General features: G+C 40.0%; 1 protein-coding gene across 2 annotated transcripts in view; it reads left to right on the top strand.

Annotated features, from left to right (window-relative positions):
- LOC143963764 (rho GTPase-activating protein 7-like) overlaps window positions 1-16,700 on the top strand; it is a 411,625-nt gene that overhangs the window by 273,268 nt on the left and 121,657 nt on the right. For both annotated transcript variants that reach the window (XM_077473491.1, XM_077473490.1), the window contains exon 6: window positions 7,900-8,043. In XM_077473491.1, the coding sequence (XP_077329617.1) occupies window positions 7,900-8,043 (144 nt within the window). The remainder of the gene's footprint in view (window positions 1-7,899; window positions 8,044-16,700) is intronic.

Below are 16,700 nucleotides of genomic sequence, written 5' to 3'. Positions count from 1 at the left end.
GTAGCATGGTATTTTCTAATGTGGAGATAAAATGCCCCCGACAGTTTATTTAGCGATCATCAAGGTATCAGGAGAATTGCATATATATGCGATTTGAGGGATGGATACCGGAAATGAAGTCCAAAGTTCCCATATTTCCATTTCAGTGTATCATCCTAAGTACAGTAAACCGAAACAAACAGACCGATATATGTCGTGGCACTTCAGATATGTAAAATTCCAATCCATAATAAAAATATCTAAAAATTACTGATAAAACAGTTAAGATCAAACTCTATGTTGAGCCCTTGGGGTACAAAAGTATCTAAAGTGAAAATCCATTTTGATTCTAGTTGGCTGAGTGTTCTCACTTTATGACCCCCCCCCTCCAATGCTTCCTGTAGGGCTCAATCCCCCAAAATGTGAGATGGGTAGGATCTTTATTATGGTGTGTCAGGAAATGTTTCGACACACTGTGTTTGTCAAATCCATTAATTATGTTTTTGACATGTTCCTTTATGCAAACCCTCAGGGGTCTCTTGGTACGGCCTACATACTGTAGGCCGCAACTGCATTGTAGGACATACACGGCCCCTTCAGTGTTGCAGCAAATAAAATCTTTAATGTCATAGGAGTACCCAGTACTTGTGGAGCTAAATTTGAGTCTTTTTTTCAGGTGGGCGTTTTGTTTTTGTACACGCAAAGCATCGCTTGCATGGGAAGAAGCCTTTTCCCGTGAAAAAGGTCACACCATTGTATGGTGGGTCAGGAACATTCCTGACGATCTTATCCCTCAATGTCGGTGCCCTTTTGTACACGAACTTTGGATACTGGGGTAGAAGATCTTTTAGGTGCACGTCTGAACGTAAAATATACCAGTATTTTTTAATAATCGCCTCTATTTTCTTATATTGGGCATTATAGTTCAATATGATTGGTACTTTGCCAGCTTCCAGCTTGGGAGTTTGTTTGTCTTTAATCATCTCCATGCGATCCATGTTTTTAACTTCTAAGATCTTCATTCTAATTTCTTCATCCTTATATCCTTTATTTGTAAACCTTTGGCCAATCTTCTCTGCTTGTGTAAGATATTCTTCAATTTTTGTGCAATTTCGGCGCAAACGCATTAGCTGCCCTTTTGGGATATTGCACAACCAGTTTTTATGATGGCAGCTCATAACTGGCAGGTAGCTGTTCTTGTCAACATTTTTAAAGTGCGTTCTTGTGCGTAGGGTTTCATTTTCTTGTAGGATTTCTAGATCAAGAAATGAGATGGATTCACTATTAACTACCCATGATAATTTGATATTCCTGTCGTTGCGATTCAATGTCTCCAGGAATGCGGTTAAGCTGTCTATATCACCTTTCCAAAATATGAGGATGTCATCTATGTACCTCTTATACAGCATTAGCTCTTCAGGTTTGCCAGGTAGTACCACATCCTCTTCCCATTGAGACATAAAAAGGCAAGCTACACTGGGCGCAAACTTAGCTCCCATCGCAACTCCAGTTTTTTGGTAGTAATACTCGCGGTCGTACCAAAAATAGCTGTTCTTAAGGCAAAAGTCCAAGCATTTCACTAAGTATTTTCGCTGAACGCATGGCAATGTACTATATTTCCTTAGGCCCCACTTCACAGCCTCACACGCTTGGTGGTGCAGGATTATTGTATATAATGACGAGACGTCTGCTGATGCCATAATCCATGGGCCTTCCTCTTTTGGCAGTCCTTCCAGGATTTGTAATACTTGTTTGGTGTCTCTAAGGTATGCTTTTGTTTGCTTGACCACTGGTTGGAGATATTTATCGATATATTCCCCCATTCTTGAGGTCAAAGAGTCGATCCCATTAACTATGGGTCTTGGGGGTGGGTCCACTTTATCCTTATGGATCTTGGGGAGCGAGTAAATAATCGGGGTCCTACATGCCTCAGGGATCAAATACTTCGCTTCTTTTTTATTCAAGATGTTTCTCTTTAATCCAAGATGTACCACCTGTTCCAGCTCCTTTCTGCATTTAAAAACTGGGTTCCTAGACAATTTTGTATAGGTAGTGCTATCTGACAGCAATTTCGCCATACTCTCTTTATACTGCATTTTGGAAAGGATTACGATACCTCCCCCTTTGTCAGCAGGTCGGATAACTATATCTTTCCTCTTTGTTAATTTACTAATGCCACCCTTTACACATTTGGGTTCCTCCAGTTTCTTAATTTTTAGACCTTTCAAATCTTGTAAAACCACTTTTTTAAAAACTTCAATATGTCTGTTATTCGAAACCAAAGGGTTAAAAACTGATTTGTTCCTTAATTCACTCCGTATAATACCTGGATCCTCATTCTCGATTCGCTTTTTAATCGGGTTACCGGCCAGATATTTCTTAATGTTCAGGGTCCTTATATATTTCTGTATTCCTACATATGTTTCAAATTTGTCTAAATTCTTCGTCGGGGCATATTTGAGACCTTTATCTAATACACCAATCTCTTCTTGGGATAGAGGAAGGCCACTAAGGTTAAAGATCCCCTCACCTTTTAGTCTCTTCTTTGCCTGTATTCTTTTTCCGAACCTCTTTCCTCTCTTCTTACAGGGCTTCTTCTTTGATCTCTCTGGTCGTTTAGGCGTCTTGGTGGGTGATTCTCCATGCCCCTCCCTAAAAAAGGCCTGTTTTGATACTGGTCCTGGTAATAGCCATGGGATCTCCCATCTCTGTTTTCCTCATAGTTATCCCTTAGGGGAGCATAATAATTATGTGTGGGTATTGGATAGCGTCCATCCGAGTGGGGATAGTCACGAGGTGCACCCCAATTATCTCTATGTCCAGTCCCATAATTATATGGGGGGTCCTCCCTCGTTGGCCCTGCGTTCCTTGGGGTGGGCCTCTATTTTCCCTTTGATCCCTAGGGTCATATGGTGGTCTATTATAGTTGCCATTCTGTGTTCTCCTCTGGTTATTATTTTTCCAGTGAGGTTTTTTACCCCCATTATGTGGGGTTTGGTTTGGGTAAGGCGGTCTTTCAGTTCTTTGTGGTGTGGAGTAGTTATGGTCATTCTCTCTCTCATTACCCCTTGGATACCTAGATGGCTCCGGCATACTTCCAGTTTGTGGATCATTTCGTTCTGGTCTATGTTGGATATTCTCATGTTGTATGGTTTTCTCTGGAGTGGAGAATGTAGAAATCGGATCCAAATTACCTCTCTGTCTCTGCCATTTAAAAACATCCTCATTTTTAAAATCATTAATATCCCTTGTATATTTCTTACTTTTCCTAGTCTGGACTTCTTTGTCCTTCTTGGCTAGGTCTTTATTCAGTTGTGACATGAGTAAAGTGAGTTCAGGCTTATCCTTATGTGTTTCCAGTTCCCCTTTTATCTCTCCTATGGTTTGATCTATTTTCTTCAATTTGCTCTGCTTTCTTCTTAGTAGGAAAGTGAGTAGTTCTAAGCCTTTTGCATTGAAAAAAGTGAACCATTCATCGATCGACTCCTGGTCAACCAGACCATCATTTGGTGTGATGTCCCATCTGAGTCGTCTCGGCACTATGCTGTCTTTCTGGTACTGTTCAAAAGTGGTTATGTCCCACCAAAGGCTCACTTTTTTCTCCATGTTGTGGCCCAGTTTCCGCATCAGACTCTCCAAACCCCCATTTTTTATTGTATTGGAGTCTGAGCTGTTAAACACTTGTTCTAAATCAATTTTCCTTTTTTCCATAAAGGAAAACACCTCCATTATGGCTGCAAGGATATATGGGAGAGTAGGTCAAAATTGGTAATAATAGGTTATCCTCGCGCTACAATGGTAAATTCAAGAAGACTGGTATGGTTGCAGCAAAAACACCGGCAGAGGTGCAAACCCTCCCCTCAAGTGATAGTAAGTAAATAGTAAATGGTGTTGCGCTCCACACAAAATTAATTAAATCTAATAATTAGTAAATAATCGCATAAAATCTTAAAGATGCACTCATGCGATTAAAATTACTTTAAATTATAACTACAAACTTTTGTGCTAAAATTTATACCAAGTGATTAGTAGAGTGTTCAGATAATAACTTATTCCTAGTGTTGTTCATAAAAAGAAGATCTGAATGATCTATACCATCATAATAAAGTGCAAGTGAAATAATATAGGTAAAAACGCAAATCCTAATAATAACACTTCACAAGAATCGTGACATCAAACAAAAGTGTGACAGTCCATAAAAGTACATCCAAGTGCCAACGTGCGTACAGAAAACTTGTGTAAGAGAAGAATGAATACACAATAACAAAATATATATAAAAAATGTATATATAAAAATATATATCAAAAAGTGAAAAGACAATAAATCCAAAAAAAGGACTTGGTCCTTTTTATAAAGTATTTGTGTGACGTACTTCACTATTGGAGCCCCTTCTTCTCTTTCTTGGGTCTGACTTGTGATCCTTTGCGGAGTATCTGGAGGAACAGTTTTGGGGGCGCCCATATTGTATTTGGGATATACACCGCAAATCTTTGGAGTGTTCCTACACCTACTGAGGACATACATCCGAATTGAGGAGACACCTGCTATATTGGAGCATATTGCTGTCTAACTGACAGCAGTGAGGTAAGGTACCCACTGCACTCAGTGTGTGAGCACCCACGTTTGAGGAGCTGCAAGATCACTGGTGGAACTATCCCGGGGTTGTTCACAGGATTAACCCTTCACATAGCACAGTGTGGATTCACTCTATAAAATATTTTTTTGCACAAACTGAATCATTAGCCTTTTATGCGAATTTAAGAGACACTTTTTAGGAACCCCTCCTTTTTTTGGATTTATTGTCTTTTCACTTTTTGATATATATTTTTATATATACATTTTTTATATATATTTTGTTATTGTGTATTCATTCTTCTCTTACACAAGTTTTCTGTACGCACGTTGGCACTTGGATGTACTTTTATGGACTGTCACACTTTTGTTTGATGTCACGATTCTTGTGAAGTGTTATTATTAGGATTTGCGTTTTTACATATATTATTTCACTTGCACTTTATTATGATGGTATAGATCATTCAGATCTTCTTTTTATGAACAACACTAGGAATAAGTTATTATCTGAACACTCTACTAATCACTTGGTATAAATTTTAGCACAAAAGTTTGTAGTTATAATTTAAAGTAATTTTAATCGCATGAGTGCGTCTTTAAGATTTTATGCGATTATTTACTAATTATTAGATTTAATTAATTTTGTGTGGAGCGCAACACCATTTACTATTTACTTATCTGTAGGTTTATAGAAAACAAAACACAATGGGGGAGCCCCCAGAGCTGCATAACCCAAAAGCGTACAAAAAACAGGAAGTCAACCCAGGGTTTTTTTAGCAGCAGAGAATTTGTATAGAAATGGTTGATGTAAAAAATAATTTTATTTTACAGACAATAATAGTTTCAAATGAACGATAATAAATCATCCATATAGGTGGTACGACAATCTGTAGGTTTATTACCTGCGTAGCCAATAGCCTGTGCTGCTAGGTAATGGGGAATGACACTTTGAGATGAGCTATGACACTGTGCAATACGATATTGGACTGTCCAATACAATAGAAGAACTTACATTTTGCTAAAGTCTTACATTTTGACAGTTCTCTAAATCTGTCCTATTCAGCCATTATAGTTGAAAGAAACACACCGCATCAGACACTAGTCAGGTGCATTGGGTGCAGGTGCTAACCTCGGGGTCACCACATTTATTCACAAGTGCGGTATATCCGTGTGAAACGCGCCGACTTGCTGTACCCTGCATATATGACCATATATGTGACAATAAAGGACTTCTTTTTCAAGCATCTGATGGTCTGGCATGTAACCAATTTCTTCTTATTTTCTACAGCTTCTATGAATGAAACTTAATCTGTGAATGGACGGGTAGGACCTTTCAATCATCCGCCTGTCAGTCCACACAAGTAGTGCATTCCCTTTCCTGCATTGTAAAGTGGGTACTTGAGTAATAGAGATTGGCTTGGGCATGTTTGAAATCCCACGTGACCGATCCCGCCAGGAAGCCAACACTGCACGTGGCTAATCACAGCAGGCAGTTCGACATTTCCCGGTTCACCACTGCACAGATACGGAAATGTCTCACCTGCCTCGGCTTACTGGCGGTATAAGGCACATTAGCTTTCAAACACGCCTGAGCCCATCTCTATTGAGTAATGAATGACTTGTCTAGACAGATATATACACCCTTTACATGGAAGTGGAAGGACAACTTTTGTGGTTAACTTTTTTTATAAGTCCTATGACGAGATTCAGACATGGCAGCATTGAAAACCTTGGAATTGGGAGACACGCTCTCCATTATGAAAATATCTAAACACCCAAGTGTGATCAGATCTGTGCTGGTGATAGGTGTTGATTTGAGACTTTTTTTTTTTTTTTTTTTATACATGTGCATGTTTATTTTGAACTGTCTGTGTTTTAAATCTAGATCCTTTATGCTAGTTATACTTCAAACTAATGTTACATTATTGATAAAAATTGTTTTAGGCTGCATTCACACCTGAGTGTTTTCAGCTCGTAAACGCTCATCTCAAAATTTCAAAAACGCCCAACAAGCAAAATCCCAGTCATTTAAATTGGCCCTGTTCACATCTGCGTGTACTTTTTTTTTTTTTTTTTTGGGAGGGGAGAATTGGAGGCGTTTTTCTGCTTTTTACATTGGTGACCTTTTTGACCTGTGAAAATCACAGTAAAAGCGCACCAACTTTCTGCCTGCAAACCATACGCTTAAGCCCCTTTCACGTTTGTGCGACTTGTCCTGCGAATTGGGAGAGTCGCGCAGAGTCGCATGACAAGTCATTCCACATGATTTCCAATGATAACCATTCATATATGTGCGACTTCAAGTTGTGCCGACTTCAAAGTATTCCCTGTACTACTTTGGTCTGAATTTGATGCGAGTTGAGGTCCATATACCTCAAATTTACACAGGAATTCCCTGAAATTGTGGCAAAATCTTGTGACTTTGAAGTCGCAGTAATGTGAAAGGGGCCTAAAATATCATGTAGTTTTTTGAGCTTCGGGCCCCTTTAAGACCCCTTTTACATTGATGCGATTTTGCCACGATTTTAACGCAATTTCAGGGCCGCGATTTTGCCACAATTTGTAAGCTTGAAGTCTGTGGACCTCAACTCGCACTAAAGTTGGACCAAAATTAGTACAGGGACTTGAAGTCGCACGTATATGAATGGTTATCATTGGAAATCATGGGGAACGACTTGTAATGCGACTTTGAAGTCCCAAGTCACAGGACAAGTCTCACAAGTGTGACAGGGACCTCACACTACCGTGACTTCAAAGTCACGGGATTTTGCTTCAATTTTACCGCAATTTTGCAGCTGCGGTTTTGACATGATTTTGTTGCAATTTCACGGAATGCCTGTGTAAACTGAGGTCTATGGACCCCAACTCGCATTAAAGTCGGCCCAAAGTAGTACAGTGAATGCAGCCGAATTTCATATGAGCGCTCAGACATATAGTACTAGTTGATGTAATATTGTCTTTTTCTTATGTATGCTCTATACAGTGATCAGACAGCATCTATTTTTTAAGATGTGTGTAATTAATAATGTCTGTAGTATATTGCAGCGTGTGTGTGTGTGCATGTGTTTTTTTTTTTTTTTTTTAAATAGTTTATATAGCTACCCTGAGATCTTTTAAATCTTTCCCCTATACAGGGCTGTTTTTCTTTTTCTTTTTTGCATTTGGGTGACTCCGGACAAGTAGTACTTTAGATTGTGTTTCTGAATTAAGATGTGTTTAGTTTCATACAAACTATGATCAATGCCTAATTTCTTTCTTTATACATCATACCTGGTAAAAAAAAAATGTGCTAAGTATCTTGCGATACAGTAAGCATTTTAAGCTGTTTGTGATTTTGAAATTTGCAGAGACAGTCCAGAGCCTGAAAATATTTCCATGCAAGTTGAAAGACAGTCAGCGGCTCACTTGAACAGGATCCAGAAACTGTCTTTGTTAAAGCTCACAGCGCTGATGGATAAGTATTCCCCTCCCAACAAACAAGGCTGGAACTGGTGAGTTCATGGGAATTCTGTGTGACACAATCTGCTCTAACTGAATCTCAGTCTATATTTCAGTGGAACTAAAGGAAAATTATTTAAGATTTGCGTAAAAGCATAAACTAATTTTTGATGGTTTTCCATGAAATATATTTCTTTGTCATTTGAGCAGTATTCAAAGGGAAGAAGTAATATAACTGTCAAATTTAGTGTTATCTTTTTTTTTTTGTTTGTTTGTTTTTTAGATGGAAAAGGGGGAGACTAGAACCATTGTCACATTTTTATTGCTGTTTGTAAAGTCACTTTTATCGTCAAGATTGACACCCTGCAAGCCCCATTGCGGGAGCCAGCGCTGAGCTGGCTCGCTCATCGGGAAAGGAAAAATGTGTTATTTTCCTTTCCCAATGAGTGACAAGCATTGCTAACATTGACGCCAGGTTCACACTGGTGCGGGGATCCGACTTGGATCCCTGTCAATACCAGACACTCTGTTTGGTATGAATCATGAGGGGGAACTCTATAGCAAATTTTAAATTAAAAAAATGGCATGGGTTCCCCTCCAGGAGCATACCAGGCCCTTCGATCTGGTACGGATTTTAAGGGGAACCCCTTACACTGAAAAAACAGCATGGGGTCCCCCCACAATCCATACCAGACTCTTATCCTAGCATGCAGCCCAGCCGGTCAGGAAAGGGGGTGGGGACGAGTGAGTGCCCCCCCCTCCTGAACCGTACCAGGCCGCATGCCCTCAAGATGGGGGGTGGGTGTTTTGGGGAAGGGGTACGCCCTGCGGCCCCCCCACCCTAAAGTACCTTGTCCCATGTTGATGAGGACAAGGGCCTCTTCCCGACAACCATGGCCATTGGTTGTTGGGGTCTGCGGGTGGGGGGGATTATCGGAATCCGGGAGCCCCCTTTAATAAGGGGGCCCCAGATCCCCGCCCCCTAACCTATGTGAATGAGTATGGGGTACCCCTACCTATTCCCCTGGGGGAAAAAAGTGTAAAAAAAAAACACACTATACAGGCTTTTAAAGTAATTTATTAGGCAGCTCCGGGGGTCTTCTTCCCCTGGAGGGGAACCCATGCAGGTTTTATTATTAGAGAGGCAACATTGTCGCTTCTTTCTCGCGCTGGCTGCAATAGGAAAATGTCACATTTTCCTATTGCAGCCAGCGCAAGATGTACAGTACCCTGTCCCGGAGAACCAGCGTGATGGGATCACCACTAGGAACACATTCTCGCTGTCAGGTACTGTATATCCTGTGAAGTGATCCACCTCTACTACTTGTGATATTCATTGCTGTCACTGGCCATTTGTTATGGGGAAATCCAGTCTCTTATGCTTACCACAAACCATAAAACCTCAATATACATTTATCATATACCCACAGTATCCATAGGAAGGCAAAAAAATAAAGCATGATCCAATTTGCTCTGGGTGGGGGGGGGGGGGAGGAGAAAGAGTCCTTCCTGATCTCCCAAGTGGCAATCCAATATTCCTTGGATCAATTTTACCTATAAATATTAGTATCCCGTTAGATTTTGTGGTTTAAAAAATAATCCAGGCCTTTTAAAAAAAATAAAAAATCTGAGCTGGCCAGAACCTATATTCCACATCTCTTACTGATAAGATGCCTTTCCATATTTTGGAAGTTGAATCTTTTTCTCCAGACTTTACCAAGTAACCATAGACATGTTTGCTTTTTATTCTTCTCCTCGGTCATCATGAGGGAATGGGGGGGGGCTTCAGTAACCACAAATGCAGTGTTTATCCTCATGACACATTACAGGAAGCACCCTCATGGCTAACAGAGGACAGAATTAGAAATAGACTTGGAAAATTTAACATCGATAAGTCACTGGGACCAGATGGCTTGCACCCGAGGGTCCTTAGGGAACTCAGTCAAGTAATTGCCAAACCATTGTTCCTAATTTTTACTGACAGTCTACTGACTGGAATACCAGCTGATTGGAGAAAATCCAATGTAGCTTCAGTATTTTAAAAAGGGCAAAAATACATCCCAGGGAATTACACACCAGTTAGCCTAACATCAATAGTATGCAAACCCTTGGAGGGGGTGATAAGTGACTATATACAAGATTTTAGTAATGGAAATGGTATTAGCAGTAATCAGCATGAATTCATAAAGAATCGTTCTTGCCAAACCAATCTATTAACCTTCTATGAGGAGCTGCCATCTAGATAAAGGAAGGCCCATAGAGGTGGTGTATCTGGATTTTGCAAAATCATTTGACGCAGTTTCCCATAAATGTTTACTGTACAAAGTAAGGTCCGTTGGCATGGACTATAGGGTGAGTACATGGCTTGAAAACTTGCTACAAGGGTGAGTTCAGAGGGTGCTGATAAATGGGGAGTACTCGGTATGGTCAGGGGTGGAAAGTGGGGTCCCCCAGGGTTCTGTGCTGGGACCAATCCTATTTAATTTGTTCAAAAAGACCTGGAGGATGGGGTAAACAGTTCAATCTCTGTATTTGCAGATGATGCTAAGCAGGGCAATAATGTCTCCACAAGATGTGGAAACCTTGAACGAAGATCTTGACAAATGAATGAGGTGGGCAACTACATGGCAAATGAGGTTTAATTTGGAAAAAATTTTAATAATGCATTTGGGTGTTAAAAATATGAATGCAATCTACTCACTGGGGGGAGAACTTCTGGGGGAATCAAGAATGGAAAAGGACCTCGGGGTCCTAGTAGATGATATGTTCAGCAATGGCATGCTGATAACAAAGCAAACATAATATTGGCATACATTAAAAAGGGGATTAACTCAAGAGATAAAGTGATAATTCTCCCACTCTACAAGACTCTGTGGTCTGGCCTCACCCGGAGTATGCTGTCCAGTCCTCAGGAAGGATGTACTGGAAATGGAGCGAGTACAGAGAAGGGCAACAAAGCTAATAAAGGGACTGGAGAATATTGGTTATGAAGAAAGGTTATGAGCACTGAACTTATTCTCTCTGGAGAAGAGACACTTAAGAGGGGATATGATTTCAATTTACAAATACTGGTGACCCCACAGTAGGGATAAAACTTTTCTGTGGAAGGGAGTTTAAAGTGGTTGTAAACCCTCCCCCACAACTTTGTCCCATGTAAATCGGCATACAAAACCCTAATGAACACTGCTTGTAGATATCTCCTTACTTGCTTAGTATTGTTGTAATCCTTTTTGTTCTGTAGAATGAAGTCACTGAGCATGCCCAGATCTCCCCTGATTTATGGCACACTCTCTGTCTTCTCTATCTGTTGTCAGGACTTCCTACAGCACACTACTTAACTCCCAGCAGACTTCAGACTCATTCAGAGCTTCCTCCTACACACCATGTGACATGACATACAATGTAAACCTGGCCATTACTGCAGTCTTGTCTCATCAGCTGACGCTGATAAGACTGACAAAGAGAAACATTAGATATCGGCACAAGTAAATACTATGAAATAAAACAAGTCAACTATGAACAGGGAAGCAGAGTTGCCTTAGAAACGTTGGACTGAGACGGAGGCTTGGTTAACAGTACAGGAAGTGCTCAATATAAGGGCGGAAATACACTCCACTGTGGACTCAGAAAACAATACTTAAGATGGTGCTGCCTAACCCCTGGAAACAAGTTTTTTTTAAAGTTTCTTTAGTAAGTAATATGCGATTTGGGCTGGATTACAGTGGCTATAGTTTGATAATTACTTATTATAATGGACTAAATGAAGAGAAGCATCAGAGTGGGAGAGTTTACTTCCTCTTTAATAAGACACGTGGCTTCTCATTAAGATCAAAAGAAAAGAGGTTGGATTTGATGGACATGTGTCTTTTTTCAACCTCACCTACTATGTAACTTCTGTAGTTGGGAAGATACTGGCGAGTTTAATAAAAGACCACATAGATTCGTTTTTTTTTGCTAGAAAAAAACATTTTGAGCAAAAGTCAGCATGAATTCATGAAAGACAGAAGTTGTTGTTGGACAAACCTGATATTTCTTTGAGGAGGTAAGCAAAACCTTGGACAGAGAGGTGGCTGTGGGCATGGTATACTTGGATTTTGTAAAAGCAGTAGTTTTGTAAAGCAGTGCTTTACAAGCCTTGCTTGCTGTAAGTTGGCAGTGCATGCTGTTGCTGTGCCTCTGATCTACTAGATGTTTTCCCCCTAGCGAGTAGGAATGAACCGAGTAATTTTCAACTGGTACATTTTTAAAGTGTAGCTCCAGTCAAAAAATCTATTTTTAAGCTTTTTGGAAAACATAGGGAAGGGTTATCACCCCTGTATAATTTGTTTTGTCGTCCATCTTTTTTCATCTCACTTGCTGTTGTCTCCTTCCGTTTGCAAGTAGGAGATGTTTGTAAGTTGGATGTTTGAAAGTAGGGGCCTGCCCTATATGCTCTGCAGAAATGGCAGAACAAGGTGTTTGGTTTTGCCACAACATTGCAAGCCCTCAAAGTGACTCTTGGTGGGCGCTGGAGCGCCCTGCTGTGAACGATTATATCAAGAATTGTAATTACATGCCATTGTTGAACAGTGGTAGAAAAATTGACCTTTGGTGGTTGTGGTGCTGGTGCCACAACACTATAAGTCCTTACAGTTACTCTGGGTGGGCACAGGAACGGGCCTCCTGTGAAATATTATATCAAGAATTGTAATTACATGTCCCTGTTTTTTTTGTTTTTTTTTTAATCTTTATTTATCTATTTTTTTTCATCAAAGTACAAAAAGAGAGAACAAGTAAAAAACACATTGTTCATATTTACAAACATTTCTTAATGTCTTCTTACTTTGTACATGCACCCTCTTAACCTTAAATTCCCTTCTATCTTCCCCCTCACCCGCCCTACCCCACCCTCCTACCCTTCCTTGCAGGTTTCTCATGGGGTTCGTAATTTAGTTGTCTTTTTCTAACAGGAGTTGTTTTTCCTTCATATTATTGTGTTATTTCCTCAACATATCTCCATGATTTTTTAAATTTTTTTCCAGGGTTCCCATTTCCCAACACCGCCCTCTTCTACTGTTAAATCCTCTCCCCCTTCATTAAAACATTCCATGTTTTGTATTTCATTTACTCGGAAGATCCAATCCTGTATTTTAGGGCTCTCCTTCTCTCTCCATTTTTTCGGAATTAAACCTTTCGCGGTGTCAAGCAGTATGGGAATTAGCAAGGATTTATATTGCTTTGTGGGTTCATCTGTCCCATGGAATAGAACAATCCATGGGTCTTCTCTTATTTATTTTTTTGTTACAACTTTTATTATATCAATGATCTTCCTCCAGTATTTTTTAATAATGGGACAGTCCCACCAAATGTGGCCCATGTTCCCAGTTTTTTTACATCCACGCCAACAATCCGAGGGTTGCTCAGCTCCAAATTTACTCAGTTTATCAGGGGTGGCATACCACCTTGCTAGGCATTTATAATTCGTCTCCATTAGTTTATTATCCACCACCGCACAATGAACTAATTTAAGTATTTTCTTTCTAATTTGAGTGCTACATTGTGACCCCAGCTCCTTTTCCCATTTTTTGATATACGCCGGGTCCTCCAGCTCGTCCCCCTCTGAGAGGATTTTGTATATTCGAGCTATATTATTTTTTGATTTTTCTCTGACAGAGCCATTCAATAGGCCTTAGTTCTTCTTCACCTCGTACTGGTTGGGGAAGCTTTGCAACAAACTGACGTAACTGGAGGAACCGCCATGCATCAATCCTCATAAATAATATATCTTTTAATTGTGCATTATTTTTTTATTATCCAGTTACCCCCCCACTTCCTGTTTTCCAGGCAAAAAATAATCATTTTCTTTCAAAAAAATCAACGGTGAGTTATAATCCCATTTATTTTGTGTATGGATTAGATCCCAAGTTTTAAGTGCATATCGTGTTATTTCATGTGTGTTAACTCCTATTGGCCTATATTGTGGAGGGTTCCATATTATTCTCCCTAATTGTGCTTGGCATATTGCCTTTTCTAAACTAACCCATCTCTTATCGTTTGCTTCTTTCGCCCACTCCACCACCCGTGAAAGTACCACTGCAGTATGATATTTTTTTAAATCCGGGATTGCCAACCCCCCTTGTTTTTTCCCCCTCCTTAGCACCGCAAAGGCAATTCTCGGCTTTTTATATTGCCATATGTACTTGGAGATTAAATTTCTTAGTATTTTAAAAAAGGCCGAAGGGAGTGAGATGGGCAACATTTGAAACTTGTATATGATCTTCGGGACCAGAATCATTTTAACCACATTTATCCGATTTAACCACAAGAGAGGACTTGTTGAAATTTTTTTTATTTCTCTTTTATTTTCATCTAATAATGGAATGTAGTTATTCATGTATATTTTCCTAATAGTATCTGAGAGAAAAACTCCTAGGTATTTGATCTCCTTACGCCAGGGAAAGTGAAATTCTGCGCGGAGTTTCACCTCTTACAGATTACTAATATTGATGTTTAGGACTGCGGACTTGCCCAGATTTATCTTCAAATTTTATATTTTCCCGAATTTTTCCAACGTCCTCAGCAGGTTCGGAATCGTTATCCTAGGGTTGGTGATGAAAAAAAGCACATCATCTGCATATGCTGCGAGTTTGTGCTCATCCTCTCCCACCCTAATCCCCTTTATATCTGGGTTGTTTCGGATAGAGGCCAATAAGGGTTCGAGAGACAGCGCAAACAGAAGGGGTGATAATGGACACCCCTGTCTGGTGCCATTTCCCATTTGAAACTGTGCGGATGATTCTCCGTTAACCTTTACCGCAGCTTGCGGGTGGTTATAGAGTACTTTGATCCACTGGATCATCCTCTGGCCCATACCCATGACTTGTAGAGTTTCTATCATGAGTCCCCAGTTTACCCTGTCGAATGCTTTCTCGGCATCCATTGACAGGAATAGACCTGGGGACCCATTGTTTTTTAGGGCCTGGAGAAGGAGCAATGCCCTCACCCCATTATCCCTACCTTCTCTCTCGGGTATGAATCTTACCTGATCCGGATGTACCAATTCTATCATTTTTTCCTTTAGTCTAGACACCAAAACTTTAGCGTATAGCTTTGTATCTGTGTTCAATAAGGCTATCGTCCTATAGTTAGAACAGAGCAAGTGATCCTTGCCCTCCTTCGGGATCAGCGTAATTGAAGCTCGCAGGGCCTCTCCCCCCATTTCGTATTTTGTACCTAATCCATTCAAATATTTACAAAGTTTAGGGACTAAGATCTCCTTATATTTTTTAAAGTAGGTGATCGTAAACCCGTCTGGACCCGGGCTTTTACCCGATGCCGTGTCTTTTAGAACATTATGGATTTCCTCTTCTGTAATGGGTCTATCCATATTATGTCTACCACTGTCTGGTAGACGTGGTAATTTTGCTTTGTACAAAAATTCTTAGATTTTTTCCTTTTCCCCTTTACCTTGTGCCCCTTTCTGGCCTACGTTATACAGAGCTTCATAATATTGCTTGAATACTTCCGCGATTTCCCTAGTTGTATATACCATCTTCCCGTTCTTATCCTGTATTTTTTCAATAAAATTAATCTCTCTCTTCCTTTTCACCTGTCTCGCTAAGTATTTACCTGTTTTGTTTTCCCCATAGTATCTCTCTCTGGCTCTCCCCTCTAATACCCTCCTTGTTTCCTGGTCATACATATCTTTTAGTTCCTCTCGCTTATTGATCAATAAATGAAAGCGTTCCTGTTGTTGGTCCTTTATGTTTTTTATGTTCCTGCTCCAATCTATGGACCTCCTTTATCAATTTATCCCTTTTCTCTATTCTTTCCCTTTTTTTCTTGCCCCTATGGAGATGAGGATACCCCTAATATATGCTTTATGTCCCTCCCAAAGGGAGGCATCCGTCGTCTCACCAGTGTCATTCGTTGAGAAATAGAATTCTATTTCTTTCCGTATTATTTCTGCGATTTTCTTATCCTGTATAAGGTTCTCATTTAATCGCCAAGTAAACGGATGTCTATGTATTCCAGGTATCCTCATCTTCATTATCACCGGGGAATGATCTGACAGAGATACTATTCCTATCTTTGTTTCCAGCACGGTCTCAAGCAGTCTATGGTCAACCATTATATAATCCAGCCTGGAGTACGTCCCGTGTACCGGGGAGAAAAAAATGTAGTCTTTTTTATTTTTTCATGTTGTATCCTCCAGGCATCCATCAATTGATTTTGTCTCAGTCGGAGTTTAATTGTTTTCATACTTTTCCCACTTATCCCCTTTGCATGGGGCATACTATCCAGAGATGGATCCATACCGAAGTTGAGATCATCCGCCAATATTACATCTCCTGTTTTAAAATCTGCTAGTCTCCCCAGAATTTGTTTCAGATATCTGACAGGATTTTTATTTGGACTATATACAGTGGTGTGAAAAAGTGTTTGCCCCCTTCCTCATTTCCTGTTCCTTTGCATGTTTGTCACACTTAAGTGTTTCGGAACATCAAACCTATTTAAACAATAGTCAAGGACAACACAAGTAAACACAAAATGCAATTTGTAAATGAAGGTGTTTATTATTAAAGGTGAAAAAAAATCCAAACCATCATGGCCCTGTGTGAAAAAGAGATTGCCCCCCTTGTTAAAACATACTATAACTGTGGTTGTCCACACCTGAGTTCAATTTCTCTAGCCACACCCAGGCCTGATTATTGCCACACCTGTTCACAAT

This window comes from Lithobates pipiens, unplaced genomic scaffold, assembly GCF_037356315.1.
Source record: "Lithobates pipiens isolate NorthernLeopardFrog02 unplaced genomic scaffold, aLitPip1_a1.2 Scaffold_8, whole genome shotgun sequence".
NCBI lineage: Eukaryota > Metazoa > Chordata > Amphibia > Anura > Ranidae > Lithobates > Lithobates pipiens.
The sequence above is the reverse complement of the archived record's forward strand: the minus strand, read 5'-3'. Positions and strand labels throughout refer to the sequence as shown.